This window comes from Cricetulus griseus, chromosome 5 (genome assembly GCF_003668045.3).
Source record: "Cricetulus griseus strain 17A/GY chromosome 5, alternate assembly CriGri-PICRH-1.0, whole genome shotgun sequence".
Lineage (NCBI taxonomy): Eukaryota > Metazoa > Chordata > Mammalia > Rodentia > Cricetidae > Cricetulus > Cricetulus griseus.
In genome coordinates, this window is record NC_048598.1 from 55,849,600 (window position 1) to 55,869,643 (window position 20,044).

Genomic DNA, 20,044 nt, shown 5'->3' on the forward strand with positions numbered 1-20,044 from the left:
ACCCTAGGGCTGGGGTGGATAGCCTGGACTGGAGACATCAACCCGAACCTCAGACAGGTTCACAGCTTGGGGATTTAATCTTCACTCCTCTGCATAAATTCAGGTTGGGAATGTTGCTTCCAGCCTCAGCTGGGTGTCAGGGCCAGGATCTCAACTCCTGGCAGCCTCTTGAGAGAACTTGGGGGTTTAAGATCAGTCACTCAGCTCCGTCTTTCTTCTGGACTTGGAGATGCTCAAGTAAGTCAGTGCTGGGCAGGGGGGCTCATGAAGATAACCCCCATTCCCCTTCCAGCCCCTCCACCAACAATCCAAGTTCAAGGACAGCATCTTGACGGTTCAGACCATTGAACTGGTGGAGCCTTGAAACTTCTGCGACAGCTGTGGGAGCCGAGAATCATTATTCCAGACAAAGAGTGGGAAGCGGATTCAATATCCAGGCTATTACCCATCTGGCCTTGAGATGTGGGGCTCCACTGCACCACGCATGGAGAGTGTCAGTGGGACGTGCACAGCTGGCAGGCGCTCCAAGATGTGGGTTCTGGCTCCCTTCCTGGGTGTCTCAGTGTGTGCCTATCAGGTACTTCAGAGGTGGGCGTGGGCCCAGAACAGGCTCTGCTCTCTGCTTTACTTCATGTCACCAAGGGTCATATATGCCCGTGGCCCAGTCTTAACCAAGTGTCCCAGAAATACATGTTGTCTGGGTCACCTAGAGTTTTCATTTCTTTGTCTGGGCAGTTGTTAATGGCTGCCTCCTCTCCACCCACACCTTAGCCACTCCAGCCTACAGAGCCCTCACTTTTGATCTTAGCAAATGGAGAAGGAGACAGAGGGGAGGATAGGGAACCTGGGGTGGGTGTGTCTCAGATAGTAGGGTGGGGCGGGGGGGGGGTCTGCTACACTTAGGATAGCACTTTAACCAGTTCCATGTCCGATCCCGCCCCAGATACCACCGCCAAGCCCAGCTCATGTCCTCACCGTGCTTAGGAAAGGGATGTTAGAAGCGCTGCCCAGGAATCCAAAGGCCACAGGGAAAAAGCTCCTAGGGATAGAAGAGAGGACGGGGTCAGTGGTGGTCCAGGAGGGGAGGAGGAAGGCAGCAAGGCTGACATGTCCCTACTCAAAGGCTCAGACTTTGGCCCCTGGGACAGCAGCCACTGGGCCCTGGGAACAGACATGTCCTGGGCTCTGTTGAGAGAAGCAGTGGAGTAAAGTGAATGAGAACTGCTAGCTGAGCTTGTCTCTTTTTTTTTGTTGTTTTTTGTTTTTTGTTTTTTGTTTTTTGTTTTTTGTTTTGTTTTTACAAGACAGGATTTCTCTGTGGCTTTGGAGGCTGTCCTGGAACAAGCTCTTGTAGATCAGGCTGGTCTCGAACTCACAGAGATCCACCTGCCTCCCGAGTGCTGGGATTAAAGGCGTGCACCACCAACGCCCGGCGAGCTCGGGTCTCTTACGGTCACATCGAGGCTGTGCCTCTTACTGACACTGTACTCTGAACAAATCCTCACTCCTCCGAGCCCATGGCCAGTTTTCAATCGTGCTTAGCAGTATTGGTACCTACATTATAGGACTTCTCACAAAGCCAAGCTCAAAGGGCACACTATTTGTGACTTACTCTCCTCATGTAAGGGCTTGAAGCCCTCTTGGCTAGATGGGGTGGGGAACATCTGCACTGGTGGCTGAGCACCTGGCATGGATGGCAGCTGGAGGCTGTGTTCATGTGGGCACAGCCTTGTGCCTCAGCATCCCCCTACTGAGGCTACCTTTGCCTTTCAAACTGGCCAGGCCTGACAGGGCATGGATACTGATCCTTCACAGGCTTCGAGGCAGCCAGGCTGAGAAGTGAACCCCCAGTGTCCTGGATAAGTGAGGAGACAAGAGATTTGGATCTTGGCCTGAGGGCTTTTCCCTAAACCACAGTATACTGGGGCTGAGGGGTGGTACTCACTTGAAGAGGCTAACAAACCCATAGGCCTCCAGGAGCATGCCCAGCAGGGGCCAGCGCAGCAACACAATGGCTACACCTCCCAGGAAGAAACTGGTCCCCTTGAGCTTGTGCCGTTGGAAGAAGAAGGAAAATGTCCTCCTCAGGCCAATGATGAGGGAGAGGCCAGTCAGGAACAGCAGCTGTAGGACCAGGGAAGTGAGGATAGAGAAAACAAGTTCCACCCCATTCCCAGGGCGTGCGCGCATGTGCGTGCGTGCGTGCGTGCGTGTGTGTGTGTGTGTGTGTGTGTGTGTGTGTGTGTGTGTGTGTGTGTGTGCGCGCGTGTGCGTGACCCACCTGTGGCACAGAATCCCAGAGCTAGCTAATAGGGAATAGAAATGCCCTAAGGCCTTTTGTTTCCCACCCAGTTCCTCAGCTTGAAGCTCTTTCTCCTATAGACGCCCAGGGAGGCTGCTGTGGAGTGGGGCCCTCCCCTTTTACAGCCAACAAGTTGGTACCCAAAGTCCCTGAAGGGCCCTCACTGTGTGGTTCTGCCAGAGCCGTCAGCGTGGTTCCTAGTGGTCCCTTTGTGGCGACCCAGGCCCCCCTATAATTGAACTCTTTTGTCTAGTATGTTCCATGCCCCACCCACACCTCCACAATGCCTTTTCTTTCAGCATTCCAGCCACGTGTGATGGCTTTATCCGCCATTTCCTCCCCAGCTATCTTTCACCCACTCCTTCCTCTCAGCCCTCGTATCATATGAAGTGTTTATCTTACTTTGGTTTTCCCCACAGCTGCCCTGGAGGCGCCAGTAATAGCCATATCTTTAGATGCAAGGATTCAATGGTGGGGACCCGGTCTAATTAATACGTCACTGGAACACCAGGACCTCACCTAGAGCTTGGTGTAATCTCTCAGGTTCTCCATGCCCACAGATCCTGCTGTCATCGTCTCCGCCCCCTCCCAAGTCCTGAATGGTTATGATCTGAATGAACTTGGGGCTGACCCTCCTGGCCACCCAGGATAGGTACCTAGTGCTGGGGGACTCACATTTCCAAAAGCCAGGAGTACGGAGTCAAAGTACAGGAGCATCCCAAAGAGGATGAAGAAGACACCGAAGCCAGTGATGCCCACACCGATCTCTGCAAGAAGCAAGGAGGGCCTTAGCTTTCCTTCCACACGGGTCAGGTGTTCTGTGTAGACTCTCAGGGGAAGGCTGGCCAGGAAGGGGAGATGGGCAGGAGCTGTTGGGCTCCTGGGAAGCTTTGCCCTCACATTAATCAATGCCGCTCCTTCCTGAGCCTACAGCATATTGTTTTCAGGACTCCTCTGCTGGACACAATAACCTGCCTATTCTTTCCTACAGCTGAGAGCTCCAGGGCCACACCCAGTGAGGACAGGGAAGTGGCTGAAAGCCCAAGTTTGTGAGTTCCAGGCCCTGGCTAGCTCCTGGATCCCTGTACCCTCTCCTCTCTCAGCCACCGGTGCTGACCTGCCACAGGTGACTGAGAAAATAGAAGCTGTCAGTTAGCAACACACTCACCCATCCTGCAGCAATGGCCTAAGTACCTCCTCACTCCCTAGTCTCCTCTAATTTCCACTCGTAGATCATTAGTTCACAGGGTTGGCTGCCACTAACAGTGTCCCCACCCATTAGCAATGTCCTATAGGGATCATGAAAGATCAGGGAGTTAACAAAACAGCAGGCCAAAGAGTGGGGTGGGCAGAGCATCTTGTTTGGTCAAGGGCTATCCTCTAGGCATGTGACATGTACTTCTGACCTAGAAGTACACCATTCCCCCTAGAAACAATTGACAGGCACAAGGGTTCTTTGGCCTGACCGTCCTTCTCATCTCATGTAGAAGTGTGAATTTTGACTCTGCCACTGTGATAGGCAACAAATGATCAAAGCTTATGCTGCTTTTTAAAAATAACTAAATTAAAAATTGGGCTGGAGAGTTGACTCAGAGATTAAGAGCACAGGCTGCTCTTTCAGAAGACCAGGTTCAATTCCCACCACCCACATGGCAGCTCACAACTGTCTGTAACTCCAGTTCCAGGGGACCCGACACCCTCACACAGACGTGCATGCAGGCAAAACACCAATGAACATAAAATAAAAATAAAAAAATATAAAAAGTTACTTCTGTTTGACGTGCCATTAAACACACACACATACACACACGCAAGTGCACACGAGCACACACACACATACACACACACACACACACACACACACACACCTTTGAGATTCTACTTTCAAAGCTGAGCGTGTCAGTGCAGGTCTGTAATCCAGAAGTGGGATTTCTGGGCCACATGATAATTTCTCTCTCTGATACTTGGGGAGCCACAGTGCTGTTTTTCAGAGGGACTCATTCCTTTCACTGTCCCTAGGGCACAAGGTATCCCACATGCTTAGCAAAACTTATTTTTTAAAAAATTATTTTTAGTTTCATTTTTATTTATGTGTATGTACGTGTGTCTGTGTGATGTATGGTTGCATGTCATGTGTGTGGGAGCCTGCAGAGGCCAGAAGAGGCTGTCAGGTACCCTGGAGTGGAGTTTCAGGCCATTATGAGCCCCCTGGCTTCGGGGCTGGGACATGAGTCCTCTGGAGAGAGCACTCTTAACTGCTGAGCCATCTCTCCAACCCCAATTCTAATGTTTTGATAGTAGCCATGTGAGCTGGCAATGCCATATTGTACTGTAGTTTTTTGCTTTGCTTTCTGAGGTGGGATCTCAGGTTTCTGACAGGCCTTCATGGTATGTCTAGGCTTATTTCCTCCTTCCATGCCCAATGGCTCTGGCCTGAATTAAACTTCCTAGCACCCAGACAGAATACAACACCCACAGGGCCTTAGAGTGGTTGTGTTCTGATTCTAGGGTAATGATGTTCCTACCCTAGGAGACAAGGTATCCATCCAGAAGGGGGCATTGTGGAAGACTACACCATATTTCTTTAATGTGAATCGTAAAGATGTTTGGAATTTGTTGTAGTAGTGAGAGGGGAATCCAGGTCCATACTCCATGTGTTAGACAAGTGTTCTATACTAGTGCTATATCCAATATGCCTCCCAAACAGGGCCGTGGTCTGTAGCCTAGGTTGGCTTTGAACTTGCCATCTTCCCTCCTTAGCCTTCTGCATAGCTGGAACTGTGGGTGCCCACCTCCACCCCAGGCATGTTTTAAGTTCATGCACTTGTTACAAAATAATATATATGATGTTATAAAAAACATCAGCTGGGTGTGGTGGAGCACGCCTTTAATCCCAGCACTTGGGAGGCAGAGGCAGGCAGATCTCTGAATTGCAGGCTGGTCTACAGAGTGAGTTTTGGGACAGCCAAGGCTACATAGAGAGACTCTGCCTAAAAACAACAATAACAACAATAAAAGCCCATTATTTCCTTACACTGGCCAGAAAAACATACATCACAACTCCAGTCTCATAAGACACCCTTCCCCCTATGTGGAGACATGATGTGAACATGATTTTGCTGTTTGTTTTGTACTGTTAAAATATCTGTATACCTGCCCCGTGTACCCTTAAAAACTCGGATTTGTTTGTTTGTTTTGCAAAGAATGTTAAGTTTCTCAGATTTGCTTTGTATGTTTCTGAGGAGGACAGCAGAGCCTGGCTCTCTAGTCCACACACTCCTGACCGTGATTCTCTGCTGTTTGATTTCATAGAGAAACAGGAACTCAAGTCAGAAGGCAACAGAGGCTTTTAAACACGGAGCTGTCCTCATGGAAGTGGAGGCCAGGAGTGGAGGGATTGATTAGGCTAGCCAGCCACAGCAGTGCCCTCCCCTGCCCTGTCAACCCCACCCCACCCCGAGTGTGCCAGAAGATATGTGTTGATGTCATTAGAGACAGCCAGGACCACTCTGCATTCCTGTCAAGATTCTGAGAACCAATATGAGGCACTCCTTGTGTTGAGGCTCCTGAGATGTGGAAGAATCCAGTTTGATCCACTGGCAGATGAGAATTCATGCCCCGTTCAGTGTGTACGTCTGCATCCCCTACACAGGAGGCTGAGGCAGGAGGATTGTGAGTTCAAGATCAGCGTGGGCTTCAGAGTGAAACACGGACACAAAACAAAATGGTGATGCGTGCTACAACCCAGCCTTAAGAGACAAAGGCAGCGGAGTTACTGCAGGTCTGAAGCCAGCCTGAACTATAGAGGGAAATTCTGTCTCGAGAAACCTAAACCAACCAAACGACCAATCAACCCAATACTCTGTCTTCTCTTATACCCATTACAATTGCTTTGGAGATTTAATGTTACTATGTAGCCCAGGAGAGTCCCTGCCTCAGCCTCCCCAGTGCTGGGATTACAGGTGTTTCCCTCTGAGTGCAGCTCAGTTTTCTTACATCAGACTTCTTCTCTAACAGTGGTTTGCGCCATGATCACTTTCTGGTTTGTTCTGTGCACTTCTTCATAGGTTGGTGAAATTCCAGAGTTTTCCTCTGCTGGGATCAGCCTTTTTTTTTTTTTTTTTTTTTTTTTAAAGGCCACATGTAGTTGCTTCCGGTGTTCAGCATCATACACAAAGCTCATAGACAAGTGTCAGGAAGCTTGTTCTCACACACAACTTCAAAACATCCCGCGTTTTTTTTGCTTCTACTGTAGTTCAGTGACTCAATCAAATTTGAGGAGGTGAGCTTGCATCTGAAGTTCCTTTCAGGATAGCAGGCAGGGAAGAGAAAGCGGTGGGTTTGGGTGGGTATGTCATACAAATACACAGGAATGACTGATATGCTTGTAGGTGATGGTCCCGTGATCTCGACAGAGGTCAAAGTGCGCCCCCTGCTGCACAAGTTACAAAGCAGACAGCAGGGAATAAGGCAAACTCTTACGGATGGCCTGGCTCCCCTGACATGCCTAGCAACGGTAGAGACCTCCCCTGGCTTCAGATTGTCCAGTTTTGGGTTTCCCTATGTAGAGTCTGAGTTCCAACTCTCCAGCGTTGTCGAGTCCCTAGGTCCTTCAGTTTTCCAAACTATTTCCAGAAGGAGTCCCCAGGCTGCAGCCCAGGTGACCAGGGCACAGCTTTTCAGAAGGCATCAGGCAAAGCCTTTTTTGCTTCAGGGCATTGTCACCTGGAGCAGGTGGGTAGGTCTCTTTGGCCCAAGCGTGTGTAAGAAGTAATATAGTGGTTGTTTCTCTCATCCGTGTGATCTTCCTGCCCCAGCCTGCAGCCTTTTTCTCTTTTACAATCACAAATGTACCTCACCTACTTGCTAATAGGTGTCACCCTGAACTATTTGGAGTGTCCTTCCCTTACCCTTCAGATAGACAAGATACAGATGCCAAAACAGAAAACGAACACATATATTTCTGTTGTCTAGACCCCACTGTACCCGTGTGTGTTCGTAATAACATCTGTAGGAAAAGAACACAGCTCATTAACGTGTGCCATCTTCAGTGTGCCTGTCTGGAATACTTCTACAAATGGTGCTCAATATGACTTTGATCTTTGCAAGATTCAGGGCAGTTATTTTGTATCTGCTCCCTTCATAGTTCATGTCTAAGACTTTCTCATGACAGAGTTCACTGGTAGAGCTATCTGCCAGATGTTACCGTGTACTCTTACAGCAGCCTGGGGGCAAACCTGCTTCAAACCTGACCGTCACTAATGTTGTACTTTTACTCTTCAGGTGACTCACTGGGTCCTCCTGTATGAGGGTCCTGCCTCTACTCCATGGGAACACCCTCCTCACTTCATCTTGTCTACCCATGGAGCACTCTCTATCAATAGGCTGGGGCTCTGACACCCCACTTTGAGTACCCCTTCATGTTCTGTTAAACGACCTTCAGGCAGAACTGTTCGAGAGCAAGTAGAAGGGTTGGCAATAGTGACGGACAGCTGATGCTCATGCCGTACCGGGCACAGTTCACATCTTAACTTGACATAAGCATCTGTGAAGGGGCTGCAGTGAACCCCACTTCGCAGACAACACTGAGCCCTGAGGAGGTTCGCCACCCAGCCAGGCCTCGAATACAGTTGAGACTCTGAAAAGTGACACTGACCACTTCTACATAGAGTGCTCTTGCTTTGCTGTTAATAGCTGACAGTACCAATCTCCAAGCAGGTGTCAGTCCATGGCAGCGAGCAGTGGGGCCACTGGTTGAAATCTCCTCTCTTGGCTCCCAGGATACTCTCTGATTGTCTTCCCGCTGCTAGCTGTCTACCCCTGCCAGCACCCTCACCCCATCTCTCCTCCTTTGCCAGAACCTACTTCCTTTCTTTTATGGTTTGGCTCGCTCAGGGTTTGGGCCCAGCTCCTGTCTCTCCTCACTCTGTTTTCACACGCCTTCCTGTGTTTTTAAATGCTGCATGTGTGCCGACAATGTCTACATTTATCTCTCTCACCCAGGACTCACGAGATCCCACTGCTTGCTTGGCTGTTGGCTTGGTTTTCCCTCTGGCAGTCTGCATGCCACTGGTCCCAAGCTGTGATCAGCCTTCCTTTCTTTATCCTGTGCCTCCTGTGAAAGCATCGCCACTGCCACTGTCTGCCAAGTCTCTTGAGGCGCCTGCCACCCTCCCTCCTGTCTAATCCACTCTTAAGTTTCAGGCATCTGCTTCTAGAAGCATCCAAGAACTGCCACGCTTCTCTCTCTCTTGCCACCCTCTTCTCTATCCTGGACCTCCCCCCCCCAGCCTCCATTGGTCTCTTATTTCCTGCTTGTTGCCACTCCCATCCCCAGTCCTCCTCCACACAATGCTCAAGGATTGACAATGTACCAGCTGATCATATAGCATCCTGGTCATCTCACACACGGGGAATGAAGCAGGGATCCTTTTCTATATGTGTGTTACAGATCCTATGGGGGGGGGGTGTCAAACGTCTCCTTCCACTTTCTCTCCAATACCATTGCCATTGACTTTCTATGATGCCCATACCTTCCTGCCCCAGGACCTTTGTAGATGAGGTTTCTTTGTGTGGACCACTCTCCTAATGCTTTTAAATGCCAGCTCCCCAGGGAAGCCTGTCCCAGCCTCTGTGCTATGACATCAATTTGGTTCTGTCATTTCTCCCTTTCCCAGGACTAAGCATCCTTCTTCATAGGACTTGTCACAGCTGGTAAGAGTGTAGCATCACAATTGAAGGCTAATGAGCTTACTAACAGGTCAGCATGCCCCTGGGTCAGGAATCTGGGATCCGTCATCCTTTCTCTATCTTTTTACTCCCAGGGTTGCAAGGTGAGAATGCTGGGGGAGCAGTTTTGGTGAGGTATGGTGTGATCAGGAGATCTTTTGATTGTCACAAGGTAGTGGAGGGTTGGTTACTGTCACCTTGTGGGTGGCCAGAGGTACTGCTAAAATTCCATAGTACCCAGGACAGTTCCTATTATGGTATTGTCTGCACCCAAAGGTTTAGGGAGAGGGGAGGCTGAGAGGCTGTGCCCCAGGGATCCCAGGACTCCTGTGGCTTTAAGTACCATAATATATATTTACCATATATATTAATATTTACATATAATATAATATTTGAATATAGTATAATATATACATATATACATATACATATATTGTTGACTCCCGGATTTCTCTTTCTGGACCAGTCTCTCTCTTGAAGTTCAGACCCTATTCCGTGCCTGAAGTCTAACCTGGATGTCTGAGACAAACATTCCCAGCCTATTCCAATCTGGCTCCTGCTTCCCACTTCAGCATCCACTCTCCAGTCCACCCAGCGGGTACCAGGGAGGTGTTCTTGACTCTTTATCCCTTCACCTCACCCTGACATCCCATCTTCCAGCACATTCCTCCACACAGTCACACAGTACCACTTCCCATCCCTGCACTGCCCACATCCTGTCTCCTGCCCCCTCTCATCTCAGAAAGGCCACTTCATTGCTATCCTACCCTCTACAGTCTGTTCTTGAGAATTCCAGCCAGCAGAGTGAGCTTCTGAAATGCAAAGAGGCCACACCTCCCACAAACAGCACCCTCCCAACTTTCCTATCTGTACAGGAATCCACCATGGGTTGCCTTTGGGGGACTTCCCTTACTCAAGCTCTCCCTTCCACCTGTGAGGTCTCAGCCACACCACCTCTTTGTTGGGACTCACACTCTATGGATGGAATGCTTCAGGACCTTTGTGCTGGCTGTTCCCTCTTCCTGGAACACTCTCCTGCAGATGGCTGCGTGGCCTACCCTCTCATTTCTTGAAGTCATTGGCATTAGGGCCTTTCCTAGCAAAGCCTCCCCTGGCCAGTGGAAATGAATTCCCCAACACACACACACACACACACACACACACACACACACACACACACACTTCAAAGTCCATGGCCCCTTTACTCTGCTTTGCTTTAGGCTGGGAGGGGGCTCTCAGTACTATCTGATCTGCTACACAGTCACTTCTTCAAGAGCTAATGGCCTGCCTTTTCTTGCTAGAAGGTAAACAGGAGGCATGCCTGTCTTACTCTTGGTATTTTGTTCTGTGTTGGCACAATTGTTGGCATACAGCAGACAGTTACCATAGGTTCACTGAGGAGAAATTAGGAGAAAGTAGGTTCAGAGGCTAAGCAACTCACTCAGTGAAACCAATAGCTCTCTCCTTCCGGTGGCTGACCCACTCTTCCCAGGTAGGGGGCTATCGCCTCCTTACTCCCCTAAAGAAGTAGGAATGTGTGGAGTGAGGCTACAAACCCAGGAGACCTTGAGGGTTTGGGGAGATGTCTGAATGGGCAGAGGCACCATAGTTTTCAGAACTATGGATGAGAGGGGCTCAGCCTGCCTTGTGGCCTTGCCTCTGATGGCAGAGTGCCTAGGCTGGCCCCACCCTCTACAAGGCAGAAGTCACACTTTCCTGATCCTGTTGCTTCAAGGATGCCAACATAGCAGCTTCCAACTGCTGGTTCCAGAGGTCACATTTGTAGGTCCCAGCGGAAGAGATGGGTTAGGAAGAGCACATGTTCACTCGCCCTACCAGGGACCCCTCAATAGTTCCACCCCCTCCACCCCCTGTAGCTCCACTCCACTCACTCTGCCACTCGGTGATGGAGATCATGCTTCAGTCCACTGGGGGGCCTTCCTGATCAGCAGGTTAGTAGCGAGGCCAGAGGACCGATCCTGGGCATGTTCCTGGGAAGTTGACCCTTGGCAACAGTGAAGGAGCCTCTGGTAAATCATTAACTCCTGTCCTTCCAGTTCCCCACAAATGGCTACTTAAAGATACAGGCCTGTTGGGAAATTCATAAGGTCCTCTGAACAGCTTGGACTGGATATGGAAAGGAAAGGGTCTAGGCATGGCTGGGTTTTCTCACCTGTTTTGGTAGAGAGAATGAGAAGAATTGGAATGCCCCCACACTTTTGCTTTTTTTAGATACCCTGGAACTCACTATGTAGACCAGGCTGGTTTTGAATTCTCAGAGATCTGCTTGCTTCTGCTGAGATTAAAGTCATGTGCCACCACACCCAGTCTGGCTATCTCTTTGAAAATGTGTTAGTCGTTGTTTTCTGTTTGTTTGTTTTTTGTTCTTTTGGCTTTCTCCTAGTACATATAAGAAATGCTAGGGGCCCAGGCTCATCTGAGTAAAACCTATAGCAGATCTAAGGGGAGACAGATTTATATAAACCAAGGGCATAGGCGCCACAAGGAGTTGGGCAGAGCCCAAATGGGGTGATGAGCTGGTGGAGACTTACCTGGTCTTTGGAGAAGACCAGACAGTTAGGGAATCTGTGTCAATACACTCAGAACCTGAGTAGGCATGGGGACATCCTTCCTTGTTCTGTGAGCCTAAGCAGAGGCAGATGGCCTCACCGGCCAGCTCAGCAGTTAATGTCCCTATTCTGACTCAGCAGGCACCAGGCATGTATGTGGTACATATACATACATACAAGCAAACACTTATACACATAAAATAAACTATAAAACAAGAGAAAAGGCACATTGTTTCTGGTGACCTTTCCCCCATCTTAGAGGGAGCTGTGACCAGCTCATCTTTGTAAAGTGCCCCTGATCCCCACATAAAGTGCTCATGTGACATTACTGACATCCAAATACATCTGAAAACTCAAAGTCACAGCAGAAAGGAACACAGAATCATCACAAGACATGGTGTCTCTCAACATACAAAAGCTCAGACAAGGCCTCCAAAGAGAAGCACATGGAGCTGGAGAGATGGCTCAGGGGTTAAGAATACTTCCTGCTCTTCCAAAGGACCTGGGTTTAGTTCTCAGCACCCACGTCCGGCTGCTCACAGCTGCCTGTAATTCCATGTGGCATAGACAGACAGAGACATACACTAAATAAATACATGAAATTTAAAAATAGGAAAAGATGATTATACTATGTATAACAAGTGCCTGAATTTAAAAAAAAATTGAAAACAAGGGTCAAGCTGGGTGTGGTGGTACCCACCTCGATTTCTATCACTCAGGAGGCAGAGGCAAGCTGATCTCTTTAAATTGGAGTCTAGCCTGCTCTACACAGTGAGTGACAGACTAGTCAAGGCTACTTAGCAAGACCTTGTCTCAAACACAACAAATAACAGCCTTGAGTCAGTTTATACAGAAATGAAAACCCACCAGTACATAAGTAAACAAGTCAGGCATGGTGGCACAGGTTTGTAATCTTATCCCTCAGGAGGCTGAGGCAGGAGGAGCTCAAATTTGAGGCCAGCCTGGGCTATGCAATGATTTTAGGGCCAACCTGTACTATTTAGTAGCATTTTTCTTCAACCGGCCCCCCGCCCCATAGTAGGGAGTAAGCACTGGACTAAAACCTGATACTAGGAGCCATGCAGACCTCTCATCCCAGCTACTCTGTAGGCTGAGGTTCAAGGCCTCCCAGGATTAGAGTTCAAGGTCAGCCTTAACAGTTTAATGAGACCGTGTCTCAAAATTAAGTATTTGAAAAGAATCCTTCTCCAGGGTCTAGCGTGGGATGTGTAGGCCTCCCTTTGCATCAAGAAAACTTTTCTTTGCAACAGATGGAGACCATTACAGAAAGCCACAATCAAATGCAGAGTTGAGGAGTCTAGTCCCAATGGATATATCTACAAGACAAGTCCCAAACCGTAAGGCTCAGAGAACATTGTGTGTGGGGGTGGGGTGGGGGAGGGGAGAGTTGTAAGAACTAGAAGATCAGGGAGTTTGCTATGAGATTTCGTCTCACCAACATCACTGTCCCAAAATGAGCTAAACAAGGATAACACCAATAGACATCCTAGCATAGATGGAGGGGGAAAGCCCATGAGGCCTGACCCTACACAAAGAACTATAGGCAACTAAGGAATGCTGAGAATGGAAGAAATAGTCTTTCCCAGGGAGAGAGGAAGAGCACACCAATCGACTATTCAGTACCAAATGGTCAGCTCTGAAATATACAAGTAACATTTTACAGACTGAGCGGGTTATACGTGTGTGTGTGTGTGTGTGTGTGTGTGTGTTTAAATGATTGGATCTGGGACTGGAGAGATGACTCAGCAGTTAAGGGCACTGACTTCTCTTCCAGAGGACCTGGGTTCAGTTCCCAGCAACCACATGGTGACTCACAACTGTCTGTAACTCCTGTTCCAGGGGATCTGATACTCTTCAGTCTTCTGTGTACTGCACACACATATGCACAGAAACTCTCATACACACAAAATAATAAAATTTTAAAAATTAATTATAAATGGCTGGATCTATTACTTACACAATGGTAGAATGCCTGGGGCTCTAGATTTGGTTCCTGGCTCTAGTTTCATTCCCCAGTTCTGCAAACAAAACCCCCAGGTAATTGTAAATGACAAGAGAAACAGGGAAGTGGCCCTGACTGAAGTAGGATGAAGAGGGGCAGATTAGGGACAAATAGTGACGAGGCTTGTGGTGGCTGTAGGGGAAGTGGGCTGGGTGAGGCCATTGTCATGACACTCCATGGACCAGTGATGGATCTCAGACACATATCTGCCATGAGACGCCATCCCTGCGGGATTTAAATGACTTCATTGGCTCTGCTTTTCCAAAGATCAATGGGCAACAGTGGATGGGCTGAGAAAAGCAACCACAAGGGGATCCTTGGGACAGTGTCAGAGAAAGATAGAAAACCCAAAATTTACACAAAAACATCTGAAAAGATGACTCTGCAGATAAAGGTGCTGTGGAACCCATGTAAAGTTGCAGGGAGCGAATTCCACAAAATTGCCTGGCCTCTGCACACAACAGAAACTTTAAAAATTAAGAGATAATGCTAGGCAGTGGTGGCACACTCCTTTAATACCAGCACTCCAGAAGCAGAGACAGGCAGAGACTGCCTGGTGTATAGGTTTGGTTCAATTCCCAGCAACCACATGGTGGCTCACAACCAATCGTTACGAGATCTGGTGCCCTCTTCTGGTGTGCAGATATACAGGGAAGCAGAATGTTGTATACATAATAAGCAAATAAAATCTTTTTTTTTAAAAAAAAAAAAGAAGAAATGTAAATAATAGCAAAAACATGAAACTTTTTTTAGTACTTTTTTTTTTTTTTTTGAGACAGGGTCTCACCCTGTAGCACTGGCTGTGCTCAGACTTGATATGTAAACCTGGCTGACCTGAAACTCACAGAGATCATCCAGCCTCTGCCTCCCTAGTGCTGGGATTAAATCGTGTGCCACCATGCCTAGCTTTCTTTTTTTTTTTTAATGATTACTTGTAATTCTGTGTGTGCTCTTGGGTGTGTCTGTGTGTGCACATGACTGCAGGTGCCTGTGGAACAGGTGCAGCTGTGGAGCTGGCTCTGTGAGCTGTCTGATGTGGGTGCTAGGAACCAAATCCGGGTCCTGTGAAAGAGCAGTATGCACTTAGACCTTGTCTCTCAAGCCCCTGAAATAATTCCTCAAGCTTCTTGTTACGAGACCTCCATTAAAGAGATCTCGTCAGTGATTCCTGGGTGCTGGGCTCATACTTGCACTTTCTTCACACTTCAGCAACACAGTCTTGAAAGAATCTCAGTCACACGAACTGTTATAAATATGTGTGTGACCAATACACAGAATGGGTTATTTGATAATTCTGAGACAATGTCATTTCCACTCAAGTTTCTTCACCTTCACCTTGCTGAGCTGTTCACGAAGCTTGTTTTCAAAAGCTTAAAACCTCACACACACTTTTTAGTAGCGTGATGAATCAGCGTAGGGCCAGCTTGTATGAGGAGTGCATTTTGGTTCAGGCGTGCACTCTAAAGTGTTTTGCGGAGGACTGGGGCAAGTCTTGTTTTGGAAGCCTGTCCTGTGGCAGTGTGGCAACTAAAAACTAGCCAGTTTTGCCATCCATACTTAAGAAAACCTAAGACTCCCTTGCAAATCTTCTAAACAGCCACTGGGGGGCAGTATGGCAGCCATTAAAAAAATCCAGGAGCTCTAATGTCATGAGACCTTAGACTTTCTATTTAAAAATTCTGTACCTCAGTTTCTTGGCTAAGAATAGTACCTATCACATGGTGGGGGTATCATGAGCATTACTGGGTAGCTATACACCTATACATAGGCCTGGGTACTGTCTCAGAGTAAGCACTTAATGAGTTATCTATGAGAATATTAATAGTATTTTTATAGAGTTAAATTAATTACTATTAGTAGTCTTCTATTAGTAGGCTGTTATACCCAAAATTGTGGCTCTAAACTGTTCCCCAAAGGTATCAGACATCAGATAGGAATGCTATGTCATCACTCCCATTGCAGGCCACCTGGGACCTGGGACAAATGAATTCTGAAGTGGACTTTCCCTTCCATGATTTTCCAGACACTGGAGCTGGGGGTTCACAGTCCACTCTCCTGGGGAGCTTGGGAGGGCATTTCACAAGGGCAACCCAAGGAAGGAGTCTGGCCGTAGAAGGCCAGGCTGATTCCCAGCCTATGGCTGCCTTCTCAGCTAGCCACTTCAGGAAAGAGTGACACGCTTACTCTCGGGGGGCTGCAGACTCATGACTGAGCAGGAGAGAGCACCTTGGAAGCTGGCCAGCCAGCCAGAGTGTGTTCCAGCAATAAACTATAGGCTAGTGAAGGAGAATCTTATTAAACACACCTGTCCAGTCATCATGCCCAGAAGGCACTGAGGGGCATTCTCAATGTCACCACTACATTGTAAACGAATTCAAGTTTTCAAAGTGATTTTTTTCCATCCACTTTTTTTTCCCCCCTGGAGAACTTCTTAGGAAGAGTCATTGTTGTCAGATGAGAGATCGGAGTCTGCAGAATCCAGTCACCTGTCCAGATCTTTGTACCAAGAACACCTCAGCACTGCACCACACTGGAGGCTCTAGACCAGTGGTTCTCAACCTGGGGGGTGAGACCCCTTTGGAAGTCGACCGACCCTTTCACGGGGGTCACCTAAGACCATTGGAAACACAGATACTTTCATTACAAGTTATATCGGTAGAAAAATTACAGTTATGAAGTAGAAACAAAAATAATTTTATGGTTGGGGGTCACCACAGCATGAGGAACTGCATTAAAGGGTCTCAGCATTAGGAAGATTGAGAACCACTGGTCTAGAGGGACCAAGGGGTTGGGCATGGGCTAACGGGGTCTGGAGCCTATATGACCTACCATGCCGAAGAAATAAACAATCATACGCACGGTTCCAGAGCAGCTACAGAGGCTTTTGTGCCATTTCCTGACTGTGCCCCTTTACACACCCAACCTACTTGGGTGGAGGGTTCATCCGAGCCAGGAGCAGCAGGCTGCCCCTGGGACCTGCTGGGACAAAGTTTCATCTTCATCCCAGGAGAGGGGTGGCTCTTGTTTGTGGAGCCACTGATACTAGGTGGAACTTTGTGACTGCATAGTTCCCAGCAGGGGCCTGTCATGGCTCTGGTCTAATGAAGGCTGCAGATTGAGGCTCAGGGTCCAGAATGTGACTAGCTCTCCCATGCACATCCACCTCCTCAGAGGCGTTTTCCTTTCAGTCTGATTAAAAAAAAAAACCAAAAACCAAAAAACTTTCATTCGTGTGTGTGTGTGTGTGTGTGTGTGTGTGTGTGTGTGTGTGTGTGTGTGTGTGTTTATGTGTACACGCACATAGAGAATGCCTGCAGAGGCCAGAAGAGAGCACTGAATCCCTTGAAGGTGGAGTCACAGGCCATTGTGAGACACTTGACGTGGGTGCTGGGAACCTAACTCAGTTCCCCTGGAAGAACAACTTTTAACTACAGAGCTATCACTCCTGTCCCAAATGGTTTAAGATTTACTTTTATTTTAGTGTGGATTTTGCTTGTATGTGTGAGTACTGTAGGCATGCTTGGTGCTCACAGAGGTAGGAAGGAAGACGGAGGGCATTGGGTTCTCTGGAACTGGAGTTACAGTTGCCAGCTGCCATGTGGATACTGGCACCTGAACCTGGGTTTTCTGTAAGAACAGCAAGTTCTTAACCACTTAACTTAATCTCTCTGTTTTATTGTTTGTTTTGGAGACTGGGTCTTGCTATATAGGCTAACATCTAACTTGTGATTCTCTTGCCTCAGTTTTCCAAGTGCTGCGATGCCCAAAGGTGTCTGCCTTAAGCCCATGTTTGGTACTGACTCTTCCTGATTCACACGTAATACCAGGTTCACAGCTCTTTGAGTTTATCACCAACCTATAGTGCCTGCTAAAGAGAGTATCCATGCTCGTGCTATAGGGGTGTGACGACCTTAAGGGTTACTGCCTGATTTGTTTGTTTTGAAGACAGGGTCTCTCTCTGTAGTCCAGGTTGGCCTGGAACTTTCAATCCTCCCACCCCTCTTCCATGTGCTGGGATCACAGGTGTGCCCTGTGCCCTGTGCCCAGCTTCATTTGGCTTCTTGCGTCATTCCACACTCAAGATTTCCAATGGAGGTTGAATAGAACCCTTCACACTTGGCAAATGCCAAAGGGCTTAGCCTAGAGAACTGAGGTGCTCTTTCTGGTCCTCAACAACCATCACCCCAACACACCCTCATGCTCTAAAACAGTCAGAGAGCAATGTGCAGCAATTGAGAAAGGTTGGGGTCTTTTTTCTTCTGTGATCTTACCATCCATGTCAGAGGCAAACCAAGGAAAGTGCCAGTGGAGAGCCTGATGCTTCCATTACCCAAACCTCAATCTGATGAGGTTAGCCTGCCACCTCCCCAGCTCCAGACTGATGAGGTTAGCCCAACACCACCTCAGCTCCAGACTGAAGACACTCTACTGTGAACTCTGAAGACTTGTTTTGGAAGGAAGCTGAGAAGAGCAGCAGAGGTGGTTACAGGGAAGAGCTGTCACAGGTGTTGTGCTTGTCCCAGCCCCTCAGCACTGCTCCCTTTTCCATCAAGTCTGTAACCTGTGGACCCCCAAGGGCAGGGCAGCAAAAGCCGGCACAGATGCAGAAAGGGACACACACACCATAGGTACAAACCATTCATTTTATTTCTGGTATTGATTTATACAAACTTGCAAGATACAAATGCAGAGCTCAGTGGGATTCTTTAGTACCTAATCTAGTAAGATTGACACTGAAAGGAGGGAGCAAGCTCTCACCTACCTCAGCCAGGCGCCCCCTCTCCAGGGGAGCATGATGGGCTAGACAAATGCTCAAGAGATGCTACAGCCATGTGGTCCCAACAGAGAAGCTGTTCATCTAACCTTAACTCTTTGTCTAAGGTCACTTTCATACTAAATAGAGACACTGAGATAAATTTCCTTGTATGGTTTATTGTCTAACACTAGCAAATCAAATTGGCCCCAAATATGTGCATAAATAGATATGTATATATATATATATTTATATAGTATTTTTCCTTAGTTTTAAGAGCTGCCAGGAGGAGGGTGCCTGATGGGGAAGGAAGGGATTCCATCTTGCAGTAGCAGCCCTGACCCCAAGAACATGTCTTTCCATAAAGGCAGGAGAGCACACTTGCTGCTTGCAAGCTTGCTTCCCCAGAAGAGTCTTTAAAGTGACAGTAGCAATATTTGATCGCAGCCTCTTGGTTTTTGGTGGAAGAGGTAATGTGTTAATTGGGAAGGCCCTAAATGGGTAGCCAGGACTTTCCCCAGAAGGGGTGCTCAGCCCTAGGCTTATAGCTGGGCCCTGTTCATTCATAGCAAGAGGCTTGAGGCTGGGAAGAGGGCCAAAAAATGCCAGACTTGGAGGTCCGGTATCAAAGGCTGGCCAGAGTGCTGGAAAATTCCCAAACAATCATTTCAGATATGGGGTGAGGACGCCATCCTACTCAAGTCCTTGCCAGGCTAGAACCTCCTTGCTCACTTCACCTGTCAGAAAGCAATTTGAAAGGCTGACCTTTCAGGCTAGGACTCCAGCCCACAGCCTGCCAAAGCACTGAGGGCTTCTTCTTGGGAAAGACGAAGGTGTGACATTGACTGTGGGGCCCTTCCCCAGCCAAGAATGAGGCTTCAAGTCTGGATGCCAGACCAATGTGCCATTTCTTCCCAGAAAGAAAAGTCCTAGGGGGAGATGGGTGTGACACAGAGTTCGCTCAAGAGAAAGTGTGTGGGAGGCCCAGGAGCTCATAGTATTCACCAAAGAACACAGAGGGTCCCAAGCCACTGTCTCTGGGCTTCACCTTGTATCTTGGGTCTGTCAGGAAGCAGACTGACACCCTTCAAACTGGCTAGCATATGCTGCCAGCAACCTGTTAGCCTTTTCTCAGAGGTGGTCCAGGGGCCCATGCGAGGACTGCATGTCTGCAGTTGTAAACATTTCCTTCATGTCACAAGCCTGACAACCCTTGGGCTGCCTCCTAAAGCTGACGGTGAAGTCAAATTCTTAGACTAGGACTTTCAAAAGAATGTCCTGCTCCTGCAGGATGCAGCTGTGATGAGCCTGGGGACCAGCCCTTTACAATTACTGGGTAACAGGAAGGAAGCCACTGGAGTAGAGGGAAGGACATAGACCCAGCCTGGGGACAGCCACCTCAGTTTCCTCACACATCACCAGTCCCCTTCAGACATTGCACATTTTGAAAATAGATCTGTTTTTTAAACAAAGGCATAAAATAGGTCTGCCTTAAAGTAAATCTTTCCTCTTCTTCTTTGGATCAAAAAGGCAAGGGGCGTGGTTTCAACATGCTAAGAACGGTGTGATCGGGCCAGGAGCTGAGAAAGGACTGACATCCAGACAAATATATATGTAGATATATATTACATGGGTCTCTATGACATGATAACTTCCATAAAACATAT

At 48.1% G+C, this 20,044-nt stretch overlaps 1 protein-coding gene across 1 annotated transcript; it reads right to left on the reverse strand.

Moving 5' to 3' along the window:
• Positions 1-336: 336 nt before the first annotated feature.
• Positions 337-10,948, reverse strand: Golt1a (golgi transport 1A). The gene is made up of 5 exons (XM_027418115.2): positions 10,924-10,948; positions 2,978-3,069; positions 1,946-2,124; positions 976-1,039; positions 337-378 (listed from the first exon to the last, which is right to left on the reverse strand). Exons 1-5 carry the CDS (start codon positions 10,946-10,948, stop codon positions 337-339), a joined length of 402 nt encoding a protein of 133 aa, XP_027273916.1.
• Between the last annotated feature and the right edge of the window lie 9,096 nt (positions 10,949-20,044).